Source organism: Stegostoma tigrinum, chromosome 7, assembly GCF_030684315.1.
Source record: "Stegostoma tigrinum isolate sSteTig4 chromosome 7, sSteTig4.hap1, whole genome shotgun sequence".
Taxonomy (NCBI): domain Eukaryota; kingdom Metazoa; phylum Chordata; class Chondrichthyes; order Orectolobiformes; family Stegostomatidae; genus Stegostoma; species Stegostoma tigrinum.
In genome coordinates, this window is record NC_081360.1 from 9,771,436 (window position 1) to 9,786,236 (window position 14,801).

The 14,801-nt window shown below is 46.6% G+C and overlaps 1 protein-coding gene across 6 annotated transcripts in view; it reads right to left on the reverse strand.

Moving 5' to 3' along the window:
• LOC125454104 (receptor tyrosine-protein kinase erbB-4-like) overlaps positions 1–12,847 on the reverse strand; it is an 873,837-nt gene extending 860,990 nt beyond the window's left edge. For all 6 annotated transcript variants that reach the window (XM_048534471.2, XM_048534470.2, XM_048534469.2 and 3 more), the window contains exon 1: positions 12,464–12,847. In XM_048534471.2, the coding sequence (XP_048390428.1) occupies positions 12,464–12,539 (76 nt within the window). In that variant the 5' untranslated portion in view covers positions 12,540–12,847. The remainder of the gene's footprint in view (positions 1–12,463) is intronic.
• Positions 12,848–14,801: the final 1,954 nt, after the last annotated feature.

Consider the following 14,801-nt stretch of genomic DNA (forward strand, 5'->3'; position numbering starts at 1 on the left):
GTGGGATCCTTCTCAGAGGGGCAGTGGAGACTCAATAGGCCGAAGGCCTACTTCTACACTGTAGGGAAGACAAAATAATACTACGCCCCTGCTGAAAATTGACGTGGTCCTCTCTGCAATTTTCCATAATGAATAAACTAGGAAGAAGACAATGAAGAAATGCAAATTAACTAGCCATTTTTTCTGGGACCATTGCTTGGTGCTAGAGTAACCTGAGGATATTGCATCAGGAAAAACCCAAAAGGTTTACTGGTGATACCCTCTGTCACTAACATTCAAAAGGAAATAATGACCACTTGATAGAATGCACTTGGCATTCATCGACATTGGAGTCCAATGGGAGTTAGTGCTTTGAGGAGAGGATGGGAGAAAACTGGGCAAACTTTTGTTTTCAATTACCGACATTAAATAATGTTAGAATCTCCTCTCAGAACAGATGGCTCATCAGCAGCAATCACAAATGTGATACTTGTCTGCTCTGGGCACTTCTATTATGGAGCCAAATCTAGATAATAAATGGAAATGTTTATCAGCTTCATAACCTCCCCTCTCCTCATCATTTTTCACCCACTAGTAAGAAGAATACTCTGCCAATTCAAAATGATTCCAGCCATTGCCTTGACCATTGTTGCTGCAGAACAGTTGAGACTTTTCTGACAGATTCAGTAACACCCAGAAAGCTGGATACTCTATTTTTTTTTTAATGAAATGGCCAGTGGCTGAACTGTGTGATTTCTTTTGGGCCAGTTTTCACCCTGATTTCCTGAAGACTTGAATCTAAGTGGGTACCATGCCAGACAAAACTGATTGCACAGTCACTGGCTGAGGAGATCTGTGGTAGACAGCAAACAGGACTGGGAACAGGGTGGGGTGGGGGTTGGTGTTGGATGGTGGTGGAGGTGGAGGTGATATTATAGAGGTTCATAAAATCATGATGGCCATAGATAGCTTGAGCAGCAACCCTAGGGTTGGGGAGCCCAAAACCAGAGGGGATAATTTTAAAGTGAGAAGAGAAAGATTTAAAGGGAACCTGACAGGCAACATTGTCACACAGAGAGTGCTTCATGTATGGAATAAACTGCCAGAGGAAGTGGTAGATGCAGGTACAATTCCAACATTTAAACGACATTGCAACAGGCACATGAATAGGAAAGGTTTAAGAGGATATGGGCCAAATACAGGCAAATGTGACTGGTTTAGTTTGGGAAACTTGATCACCATGGGTCAGTTGGGCTGAAGAGTCTGTGTACATGCCATATGACTGTCTGAAATCTACGCATGCATTACAGAATTGCATTTAGATCATATCTGTCACACCCTAGGCCATAACTTACAGATGCAAGACCTTTGCAAAAAGCAAATGCCACCTGAGAGCTCAGATACATTGCACAATACAGCTGCCCCTCTGATGGGTCTCAGCAATAATTCCTTAAATTTGCACACATAACATAAAAATAATTACAATGTGACTGAATCATAGCAATCATGTTCCAGAACAAAGACATATCTGTAGATACGATTGGACCATCTGCATACGGAAAAATAGAACAGAAAATGAAAACATCAAGTGAATTTAAACTGAATTGAGTCACTGCAAAGCCAAACATGGCGCATAGAGAAAAGTTTAATTCTGTTGCACGTTCTGTGATTTTCAAGTAGAAATCAGATACCCTTGGGTTATATGCTTGACATGGCAGGTATATTGTAAATATTAAGAATACCGCAGTTTTATTGAGTCATACGTGCTGTGTGGGGAGAAGTTAGATTTTATTGCTTTTCCTGTTCTGGACTGTTCCCTGTAGAACCACGCATCCAGACTCTGAATTCATCAAATCTTAGCAAGAGAATCACTTGCAATAATTTCTCTCTGCACTCCTCCTTCAACATTCCTTCCTCAAGATTACATCCCTTGTGTACTCCTATTTGCTTTTCTTCAGAGTTCCTCAGTGACACATGTTAAAGAATTGTGTCAGTTTACACAAGTGTGCACTTAATACCCAACTCTACTTCAGCACAACTTGTCTTGGCTCCTCCACTGTCTCTAAACCACTGGACTGTTTGTACAACATCCTGTACTGGATAAGCAGAAATTTCCTCCCATTCAATATTTGGACAACCCAGATCTATTGTGTTCACAAACTCCTTTCTCTGGCCATTGACTCCATGACAACTTTCTATAGCTGGAAAAGACTGTCACAGCCTCAATGTCCAATTTAACCCTGAGATGAGTGTCTAATCATGTATTGGCACTGTCATCAAGACTGCCTATCTCCATCTCCCTGATTCAATTCTGGACTCAGCTCATCAGCTATTGCTATTTCCTGACTTACAGATTGCTATGCCCTTCTAGTTATCCTCCCCCATTCTACCCAATGTAAAAATGAAATGACTATGCCCTTAATTGCACTGAGTCCCATTTACTCATCACCCCAGTGCTCTCTGGCCTCCATGGGCTCTCAGCTAAGCCACACTAATAGCCTCTATCTTGTTTTCAGATCCCCCTCTGACGGAGCTCTCCACATCTCTCCCACCTCCTCAAGGCCACACTCCAGCTTTAGTGGTCATGCCTTCAGTCAGTTTGTGCATCAGGGGAGCTCATTTCTCTGACTTGGGGTGATAAACTAGGAAGCACACATTGTTAACTGTTTTATTACTTGCCTCCAAACTGCCAGAAATATTCCAAGGTTGGAACAAAATTTCCAACTTCCATTTATATCACACATTAATTTGACTAAAGGTTGCAAAAAACAGTTTCCAAATGTTTGACACAGGGCCACAAAAGGAGATATTAGGATAGGTCAGACGCTAGTTTAAAGGTGCATTAAAAAGTAGATGAAGAGGATTGAGGGAATGTTAGGGGTCTCAGCAATTGAAAGCAGGACTATCAACCATTGAGTGATTAAAATGGTTGCCAGAATTCAAGGAGAATTTCAGGGGTCTGTTGGAGGTTACAGAAATATGGAAAGTGAAAACATGGAGAGAACTGAATATATATTATTTACGGCCAAATAACATCCCCATTTCTGCTTATTGTACAATATGAGCCGGTGTTTGCTCTGAATGTTTTCTTTGAGCTACCCCCTTACAGCAGCACACTCTCAGAGGATCTGTTTGCTGCCTCACTTTGGGTTGCTATCTGACAACCAACACTGGTGCTGCCCACAGTACTGAAGGGCATCCCTTCTCCAAAAAGGGCCACGTCTGCTGAAGCATATTGCCATTTGTTTGCTCCATCTGTTGGCAGCTCACCTTGCCATTGGGGATTTTTCTGCAGGTGGAAGTAAAAATAAATGCTGAGCACTAAATTAGGCACAGCTACGCACATTCACAATGGCTGGTGCTAGTGAATAGTACCAGACTATTTCCTCCAGTGAACTCCTTAATTGATACACAATGCATTAAACACAGGTTGCTAAATGTCACAGACTTGACAGTGGCCTGTCCTGGATTGCTTTAAAACAAAAATGTACCTGATGAAAATTGTATATTGTGGTTTAGAGAGCTCCATAGTAATGAAAACAATGTTAGCTTTCAATAAAGAAATGGTGATCTCTAGCAAAGCCTGAGTGTATAATTGCTCAGTCCATTCAGTTCTAACATTTTATTTAATAATTTGTAGTATCCTTTACAGCCAAAGAGGGACAAACCCGCTCCCATCTACAGCTTTCAGTGTTTATCTAATAGAACTTAAGGAGAAAATCCCATCTTTCCCACACAGTTAAAATTGTAACATGCTAGGTGTCCTAGTGCTGTTGTGGTCAAACTACATAACCAGAGGCTCCAAGAAATAGGGCGGAAACAGGCCATTCAGCCCATCAAATCTGCTCCACCATTTAATAAGATAATGGCTGGTCTGAGACTGGCCAGTTCCATTTTCCTACCTTTCTCCCTTATACCCTGATTCCCACTAAAAATCTCAGCCTTGAACATATTTAGCCACACAGCCTCGACAGTCCTCGTTGAAATTCTGGCATTTACACTCTGGCCAAATGCTTTGTCTTCTGTTACAATGTCACAGGTTACAAGATTGTGCCTGCCTCTGCTTTAACACGGTTGGGGTCAGAGGAAGGCTGTCGTATTTTCTTTCCTTCTTAAATCCTCGGAATGCAATTGTTTGTTTTTGGAACATTTAATGCCTAATAGTGTTCCTGCGAAGTTGGGCAACTCCACAAGGGCTTTACTCAATCGGCACTAAAACGAAAACGTCTGATTTCTTTTCTCAACGGCGGCGCTTACTTTTGCAACCCGCGCCGTTGACGATAGATGTTTTTACAAAAAGAGCTGACAATTTTTCATTTCATAAACAGCGGTCGTGTTGTTTTGACTGCATTCACACCGACAGAAGCACAGTTTAACAAGGGCTTTCTGGGACTGCCCAATGTACCAACCACTTCACACCACAACCTTCAATGGGGTTCACTCACCAACAATAACACGCAGCAGAAACAGACTCCACAAGGTTTGAGAGAAACAATTTCGTTCACTTTAATGGTCTACGTATGCAGAAAGTAGCGGCGATTTTAAATCAATGGTTATTGTACCATGTTTTTAAAAGAAAAGGGCGTTTATTTCAGAAAGACAGCAGAGCTGCCAGATGGTTACAGTACAGGTTGTGTGATTAGAGGTCCCAGCCCGTTCTGCTCACGGACAAGACACTGCTACATTGCAAATCTCATTCTCACTCAAAATCGCGACAAGCTGACAAGGGGCTGTGTGAATACACACTCAATTCTAAACTGCTGTTCAGATCTCCACCCGCCTCCCCCCCAACCCTCGCCCCGTGAACAAAGATGTGTTTCTGTTCTTGCTGTCAGCAAAATGTTGTGCTCCAGGAGCATGAATAATCTTCCTCGGTTATAAACACTTCTTTTGTGGTTGTATGTGTAACATGGGGAGTCTTGATTTGTACCTCAAAATCGAAAATGCAGGATTCCCGTTTCGGCATCCCTCACCGGCTCGGGAAAATTCCTAAATATTACCACCTTAATTCATCCAAACTTAAAAGATCAGTTAGCTCAAATCCAACGCCCGGTACTCTCGCATCGAATCATATCCAGAAGTGAACATATTAAAGCAACTGGCAAACACGCGCGGGTGAGAATTCTCTCGCTTCAGTCCTTGGTTAACTTGAGTTAACTGTTTGCTAACACTGATGCCATAAACAAAATTTACTTTGGTCGATAAAACGGCACAATAATAATCAGCTGCGTACACTTTTGCAACAGCAACTGAGATCATTCTCCGTACGAGTGTTGTTATCAGTACAAGTCACGGCCAGGCTCAATAGAATGCCGATTTTAGAATGTGTCTCGATGATAGGTCCGGTCCATTATTTTGAATTAAAGTTTAATCTTGATGTTTACGGAGGTGCTGCAAAATGGGAGATTTAAAGTCGTTTCGGTTGTCCTGAAGGGGTTTAATTTTTCTTCGTCACCTGCAAGACCCCCTCCCCCTGCCCACTACATTCCCATTGAAAGGCAACTCTGCAATATTGCCTGCTGTGTGAGCTGCAGTTTACCGGTTAGCTAACACTCAGACTGGCAAAAACTAGGAACCTGCCTTCCTTCTCGGGTCAGTGTTGCTCGTCACAGATACACAAATCTTTTCTGACCCTGTGGGAAGCGAATAATATATAAAAAAAGGCTTCTTCCTCTCCCGACAATGCACGGGCAGAGAGAAAAAAAAGTTTTGCCGATTTTTGTGTGGAGTCTCGCGGGACATTTGGGTGCCTCGGGCGACTGGAAAGCCCTGCTCCAGGTTAACAGGATCGGTCCCGGCTGCCCCAGGAGGTGGGCGAGAGTTCAAAACCGTCTCTCCCCATTACCGACAGCATGTTGTGAAGAAAATGGTCCCAGAGATCCCCCCCTCCCCCATGATCTCTCCCATCCACACACTCAAACCCAATACCTAAGCTTCCATCACAAGCACATCGTCCTGAGAGTTTGCAACCTTTACTGTGATGAGTTCGGCTGTCTCCGTGAAGCTCACGGGGCGTTGGAGAGCGCAATGAAGGAGCATTTGTTAGAATTCGCGTTGATTCCTAATTAGCTTTTAAAACAAAACCCGGCAGATTCGCGGAGTAAGTCCCGTTTGAAGTTCTGTTTGAAATCCCTGGGAGCAGTTCGATTTCAGGAATGCGGAATTCCACCATCAGACCCTCAACCCGCCGTATAGAAGGCAGGCAGCCGGGATAGGGGTGTGTGGTTAGCCAGGGTTAGTTGACTTCCCTCCTGGGTAAAATGACTTGCGTTCGTTTGCAACTCTGGCGGGTTGGGGGTAGGGGGAAGAGTTATTACTGTGAGAAACACAGGATAAGCGAGCACCCTGCCTCACCCATTACAACTGCCCATTCCTGACAGCTCACCCAGTTCACAAACAATTCGACTTCACCCGCTTTGGGTTACCCAATAATTTCCGGGCATTTGAAAATAAACACACACTCCGGTCGGGAGAGGGGGAGAGAAGGAGCGTTAAGGGAGTAAGTTAGCCGAGTTACTCACAATGAATGAAATGCTGAGGGTCAGTCACGAAGTGACTCATTAGGGAACTAACTGCGAGGAAGGAGCGGTGGGGAGTTTTGTAATGAATTCTTGAACGTCTGCTCTGTGGCGGGACGACAAGCCAGTGACTGGAGGTTTAGGTGGGCGGTGGGAGGGGATGGGTCTGTCTTTAGAAAGGAACAGTGGGCCACAGCTCTTTCCGAGAGACAGCGTAGCCCACAATGGGCCGATAGCCCCCGATGCGTCATTCCATAGCCAATAGCTTAGATTTTAATTCCCAGTGAAATGACCTATTTAGAAAGCCATTCGCTCACAGCGTAGTTCCGCTATAAATCACCTTTGACCCATTTGATACGAATGCACACTCCTTCAGGAGGTGAAAGAAAAATTGAGTGAGGCCATAAAACCCAAGTGGACAGGGTTGTTAAGAAGGCATATGGTGTTTTGGCTTTCATTAACAGGGGGATGAGTTTAAGAGTCGTGAGATCTTGTTGCAGCTCTATAAAACTTTGGTTAGACCGCACTTGGAATACTGCGTCCAGTTCTGGTCGCCCTATTATAGGAAAGATGTGGATGCTTTGGAGAGGGTTCAGAGGAGGTTTACCAGGATGCTGCCTGGACTGGAGGGCTTATTTTATGAAGAGAGGTTGACTGAGCTCGGACTCTTTTCATTGGAGAAAAGGAGGAGGAGAGGGGACTTAATTGAGGTATACAAGATAATGAGAGGCATAGAAGGAGTTGATAGCCAGAGACTATTTCCCAGGGCAGAAAAGGCTAACACGAGGGGTCATAGTTTTAAGCTGGTTGGAGGAAAGTATAGAAAGGATGTCAGAGGCGGGTTCTTTACACAGAGAGTTGAGAGCATGGAATGCGTTGCCAGCAGCAGTTGTGGAAGCAAGGTCATTGGGGACATTTAAGAGACTGCTGGACATGCATATGGTCACAGAAATTTGAGGGTGCATACATGAGGATCAATGGTCGGCACAACATCGTGGGCTGAAGGGCCTGTTCTGTGCTGTACTGTTCTATGTTCTAAAACATAGAAGTAGAAATTAGGCCATTCAACCCATCGAGCCTGTTCCACCATTCAGTCATGGGTGATAAGTTTCTCAACCTCATTCTCCCGCTTTCTCCCCGTAATCTTTGATTCCCTTGACAATCAAGAACCTGCCTATCTCCGTCTTAAATGTACTCGACGTGGCCTCCACAGCCTTCCGTGGCAATGAATTCCATAGATACACCACTCTCTGGCTGAAAAAGTTTTACCTCATCTCCGTTTTAAAAGGCCTTCCCTTTGCTCTAAGGCTGTGCCCTCGGGTTCTAGTCTCTCCTACCAATGGAAACATCTTCCAAACATCCGCTCTCTCCAGGCCATTCAGCCTGCTGTAAATTTCAATTTTGAGTCTATTATCTTAACATAAGGGAAAGCTCAGCAGGTCTTTGAGACTACCAGGTTTAGGGCTGAATGAACACAGCAGGCCAAGCAGCATCAGAGGGAGCAGGAAGACTGGCATTTCGAGCCTAGACCCTTCTTCAGAAATCCTACTGTCTCAGAGATCTTTGAGACCTACTGAGTTTGCCCTCTTCATTCACAGACACCTTATGTACGAACAATTACAGTCAAATGTTGATCAAAGCTGTCTGGGATAAACAGGTGATGTAGAGAGTGAGCTCCTGGGAGCTGAACAACGTCCACACACAGTCCTCGCGCTGCTAAACTCCGCTCTTTGTAACGGGCTCTGATTCCGATTCTCCAGTCCAGATTACTGAACTTTTACTGACTGTCATAATCTCAGTGAGTTCAACATTTTGCAAGCCACTCTCTCTTTCTTCCTCTCGCTGTCAGGTTTCGCGAGACGAGCCGGACGGAGCTGATATGAATCGCTATTCAAAGATTTATCAATTTCACATCCAGTCCGTGGCAGCTCGTTTTTTAAAAAAAAGAAGCGAAGCAATTAAAACTTTCAGCGGCCTTGAAAGGCTCGAGGTCTGCAATGATATCACATCCATTGACCTTTCTGAATTGTGGAAACGTTGAGAGAGAGGGAGAGAAGTCAGTTCCTTCACTACGCGATTGGGATTCCCTCCCTGTCTTTATCTGTAATTTATTGAACAAAGACAATCAGTTGGAACAAAATGTCAAAGCATTTCCTCTCTTTTTACACGGTTTAAATTCCATATTTCAAATGTTTGTCAGGAGGATTTTTTTTAGCATGCGAGTGAATGCATAATCTTCAGTTCAAATTGATTTGAATTCCCCTGATATATGTATATCGTGGAGAAACCTACTTTAAAGTGACACACGCCTCTTGGGCAGGGACGCCATCTCTATTGAGTGCAGTTCCCAACTCTGTCAGTGCTGTGCACCATCTCTTTGACAGCGATTTGCACTTTGAATATCTGGGTGAGCGAATGAGAGCTAGGAATATCTACGCACGCTTTGCCTGCTCTGTAAGACTGCACCGTGTCTCCGTGGCAGGCACTTTACCGCTGCCTCTCGATTTTGCAATAACAAATATATAAAACCATGTTAAAGCCTAAAAAAACTGCTTTTTAATCAACTTGTCAGTCTCCAGCATTGCAAGAGGAGGCAACAGGGAAGCGTTAGAGAGCCTGGAAGCACTAGAGACGATGCAGGGAAGATCAGACGATAATGATGTCACAGATGTTACAGGGAGAGTAAAGCCTCTTGCTGTGAGGCCAGACAAAGTCACCAAGAAATCCGGCTCGGGAGTAAAACATGCAGAAGTGCAGTCCTGGACGAATAGTGCAAGCTGTATAACCCAGACAGGGACACGGGCAGGAGGAGAGCCCAGTCCAGAGTTAGGATGGTGGGCTGAGCGATGGGGTGGAGGGCTTGGGTGAATTACAAAGATAGGAGCAGAGTGGCAACTGCGCTTCTGTGTTCAGGTTGCTGGCGGTGGAGGTGTGTGTGTGAATTAGGAAGATTCTCTGACTTGCCTAGTTCGATCTAGCCGTACTCTGCGGCCAGGCCTAGCGGATATACATTCAGGAATCCCTCCATTGTGGACGCAGGCTATTCGGTCCATCAACTCCACGCAGACCCTCCAAACAGGATCCCACCCAGACCCAACCCTACCCCTACAACCATAGTTTATCCCACCTAGCCTGCACATCCCTGAACACAATGGGCAATTTAGCATGGCCAACCCACCTAACCTGCACATCTGTGGGACGTTGGGAGCCCCCGGAGGAAACCCATGCAGACACGGGGAGAGTGTGCAAACTCCACACAGGCAGTCGCCTGGGGGTGGAATCGAACCCGGGTCTTTGGCGCTGTGAGGCAGCAGTGCTGGCCAGGAAGAATTGGACACACAGGTTCCTCAATATCACCTCTCCCGCGGGAGTAGCTGGGGCGGGGGTGGGGGGTGGTGGGAAGTGGTGAGGGGAGAGGAAGGTGGTTTATCTGGAGACTGGTGGCCACATCAAAAGGTGGGGGTGGGCAGAGTAGATGAAAGGTGCAGGCAAGAGGATGGGGAGATGAAGTTATGTCAGTGCAGCACAGTGAAAGCAGTAAAAACAGCCTGTGCCAGACAGTTCGAAAGGCTGGGCTGCACTGACTCATTGAACAGACTGTTCACTGTGGCCAGTGCCCAGTTCAGCTTCCTGTTTGCCCCATTCAGGGATGGGTTTCACCCCCCCCCCCCCCCGTCCAATCCCACCACAGATTCCGTGAGCAAAAGCCACGCCAGGCCGTGGTGGCCCAACGGGAAAGCCCCGTTACCAGCCGATGCCCCAGCTCAATCCCGATCTGCATTTTAAAAGGGGACCTTCTTGCTCCCGCATCAAGCCTGGCAAGGCGTAACCCATCTCGTCTCAACACCCCCGCGGCTCTATCCCGAGCGTGCGGTCTCAAGGAGCAAGCCATTCCCCAGAAAAGGCCGCGTCCTAAACTATTCCTGCAGGACTTGCCGTCCAGACTGTCCCTGTGGGGGAGATGGAGGGTTGGGTGGGCAGGGGTTGAGGGGGGGTGTGTTACTCTTGAGAAGTTGGCGAGCAGAAATCCCACGGCCCATCTGAGTTGAAACCAGCATGGGACCCTGGTGTTTACCAGCCGCCAACAGTCCCACCTGAAACCTGCCAGGGGAACCTCTTATCTACCTCTCGTCCCCGCTGATCTACCCATCAAATCACGAATCGCTCCTCTCCTGGAAGGCGCTTCCAATGTTTCAGTGACGGTGCCCCTTTATCATCCGCGACTGTCAGATGCGCCAGTTGATGCTCTCTGAGCAAAGCCGCTTTCTCAGCGCCTGGAAACATCCATCAAGATCTCAAAGCGTGGACAATCACTTGGGACTGCATGGGGGCGGGGGTGGTGGAGGAGGCTGATGACACTCTCCCAGCACTTGTTCTACATTGACCGGTGTTGACAAGTGAACGCTTACTCAAATAAACAAACAAATCACCCTCGTCAAAACCCGTAACTTGCCCATGGCTGTCTGCCTGGTGGGGCGGCTCAAGCTGTTTGTAAAGCAAACCGACGAAGCTTCTGTTGTGCACGATAGGTCTGACACAGGTCCCCTTCCACTCAGCCCCCTCACCCACCCAAACCACCTCACCCAGTCTAAGGGAAGATCATTTTTCACGTCAAGCACTGGGCAGTGCCGGGGTGAGGGTGGGGGGGGGGGGGGGTGGTGGTGGCGTGGGCGAGGGCGGAGGAAGTAGAGGGAAGACAGCCACAGTTTGGGCGAGAATGGTCAAGGCGAGGGGAAGGGTAAGCCGTGGGCAGCGTGTTCTTCTGGAGACGAGATGTTCAGCACTGTGTCTTGTACTGTGTGTGTGTCTGAGAAAGAGAGAGACTGTCATCTCTGGACTGTATTGCGTTGGCTTTTCTTCATCCTGACTGGGATCAGGCACAACAGCTGAGACAGAAAGGCTGAAAGAGATGGGGGCTAACTTTGCAGCTTTTCCCGGCTGAGGACAAAACAGGCTTGGGGATCTCTGATGTACTCCCCAACTCCTCTGGTTGTAATGTGCGCGCCCACTCCCATCTCATTCACTGAGGCTGGATGAACAATACACAAAAACTCTCCGCTTGTAACGACTGCCCGATCTTACGTGCGGGTCGAAAAAGCGCACAGCGACTCTCAGGTTCTCCCTTGTTTTTTTCTCTCGTTTAATGTGAACACGATGCAACCGAAGCCGCTGTTTCAACGAGCTCCAAAAGGCACGAAGGCGGCTTGGTGCCCGTCCAGCCACCCGTTCATCGTAACAGATCTCCCCCGGTCAGGTCATCCAAATGTAGCCGGACCCGACTTCAAAACACCCTGACAACTCACTTGGCCCCCCCATCGCATCGTTAAAAGTACTGCGCTCCCATCTAACTTCAAGCGTATCTAACAACGCAATGACAGGCTGTCTCTTTTTTTGTCTTTTAATTTGTTTAATCTCAAAGCAATTTAGTCGACGCTCCGTGGCATTTTGGTTTGGAGTTAACCCGGGTTCGTATCTCCCCACAATCTTAGACACAAGATACCGCAAAGTTCCCCGGCGGATTACAGCCGGCGTTCATACCACACTCTCAAGGCTACATGAGGCGCCCCGCTCCCCACATAACACGAACTGTCAGTTGCCTCCACATTAGATACTGTTACATGACTCAAAAGTTGCAAAACCCGTGAGGAACACTGAAGGTAAATTCACATTGTTGCTACACTTGTACGCCTCTTAGTAACCGCGGGGCGTGATTTTGTGTGGCACCAGAATAAAAACAATGCCTCTGCACAGACAACCATTTCAGACAGGAGCTAGGGCAATCGCAACGAAACTTTTCCCTCACACCCAACTTTGCCATGTCAATAATCGTGCCAGACAGACAACGCAGAGGAGGAAGGCGCTAACCGACACTAAACCGCACCCCCCCCCCCACTACAACCACCAACTACCAACCCTTTACACACGCACATATACACAAAAGCAAGAAAGGACAATGTGTCTCCTACCTGACTGTGAAATTACTTCCTGCACCTTCAACGTTGCACAGAAAACACTCACAAACAGAAGAGCGGCCAACTTCATTTTCTCCCAGTTATTTTTTTCTCTGGCCCCTCTCTCTGTGTTGGTACGGGAGCGGCTGTGTCAGACAGTCTGTGCATTCAAAGCAAAAAAAATTACATGACTACCACTGTATCCGCAGAAAGTGAGGGTTAACTTTTTTTGCTGTTGCTGCTGGGGGGTTTTTTGGGTTTGTTTGTAAGTTGCTCCCTCCTGTTGTCTCGGTGTTATGTTTTAAATTCAGAGCGCTGTTTCCGCGCTGGGGGTTCAGTGCTTCTGACCGGTCTATGTGCCAGGCTTGCTGCTCATTTTCTCTCTGTCTGTGCCCAGTGCAGCACTGCTGGATTGGTCGCTCTCGCCCAACAGAACCATGAACAAATTCCACTCCGGTGCCCCTCCCCGCCCCCCTATCAGCTTCATTGGCCACTTCACCAATCCGGCACCTGCCACCTCTCTAACCATTGGCTCCTCCGCACGTCCGTCAGGGAAAGTCGGCCACGCCCCACCACCTCCCCGCCTCCCGCCCCTCCAAAACACCCCACCCTCTCCAGGCAGGGCATTCAGGGATTTGTAGTTACAACTTTGTGACCATGCCATCGCTGCTACTTTCCGACTCGGAATTGTATAGGTGCTGACCGTTTTTTTAACCATGGTATAGTTTTGCGATGATCACTTCTCGGGATAATTGCCTGGTACATTGTGGAGATATGGGGACCTGTGCCCTGGGGAGAGAAGTCGTGGTGGAGGTGGGGGCGGGGGTTGGGTAGTCGTGGTGGGTTGGGATGCTACTCTAATCTGGGATTATGGGGTTGACTGAGCCCAAAAGCGTAACAAGTGTCGATCTTCGTTCGCATTCCTACAAACCTAGCCAGCTGCACAAACCGAGCAGTTTACAATCGTGTATTTTCACATCCCAGGCACAAATCATTCAGGTAACCCCAGCGTCCATTTGATTTACCATTCTGAATGTTATGCATTTGATTCCACACGGCGCATTCCCATGCATTCCCCGGACTTGCTGCATACAATGGCTATGTTCATTACTATGTGTGCATACCCAGAGTGTAGCCTTTTAGATCTGCATGCGGTCTCTCAACGCGTAACAAAAGCCCAGCATTTAATATACTGTCGTTTTAAACATTTCCCCGGAGAAGAACTTCAGCGTGGAACCCGAAAGATTCAGGGTTGACCCAAGTGACAAAACAAAAGTGTCTGGCGAGACAGCTCGCACACTTTTCAGACGCGCACTTTTTCTTGTGGCAAATTTCTCACAAGGCTTGGAAGCAAGCGATCGTTTGTAAACAGACGCAACGTGCCAGAAGGCGCAGTGCAATAAACACTCCCAATCGTGGACTTGCCATCTTCTGAATGTTTTTAACTGCAGACGATTTTACAACACACGCACGCTCAATATTTCATTGTTTGCTCCCTAAAGTGAGAAAATCGCAGGATGAACCGAATTAGAAACCAAAAGAAATTTTAAAAAACCCAAAACTACGCTTGTAAAGATAATTCGTGACAGTAGACGTTTTGTATTTTCCTCTCTTCCCCAGAAGTGTTATCACACACAACTGAGCGACATTACCTCACCAAAATCAGTGACTGTCTTTTTTTAAACGACTATCCGTTACCATTAAAAAAAAGGACCCCTGCGGTCACTTCGATATTTACATGCAAAGCTTGCTAAGGGCAATGCGAACCATCAGAAGTGACAACAGATGTTTTAGGAAAAAACTGAGAGCAGTAAATATTCACAACTGGGTTTTTTCTTTCAAAAAAAAGTGTCCCAGCCCGTGAGCAGTATAGGAGTTGGCGTTTCTGAGGAATTTTGCAAGTTTGGAGAATGCGTGTCGTCTCCATTAGACTTCTGCTGCATTCCAAGTGTGCCACCGACAGAAATGCTTCGCTCTTTTGACTTCGAATCTTGTACCCTGCATCGCAGTTTTACTTTACGGATATTGTCAATATGTCAGCGCTCCCTAGTGGTACGAGGGAATCTGAGGCAAATCGTATTCAAATCGCTGATTTAAAAAAACCCTTCGTTTTAATGACACCTTTATGATTTCTGAAAACCGCTTCAGCTTTTAATTTCCCAAGATGGCTCGGTTTTAATTTCTTCCCGGACTTTGCTCGATTTTATCTATCCAGAAATATTTGCAATCGTTTGCATTGTTTATTTTTGTTTTTTTCTCTCTGTGATTCTCGCAACATTTCCCGTGACCTTGAATTTAGCAAAATAAATGCGTATGAAATCTCCTATTTTAAACCTGAGGCAAATGAAAATAT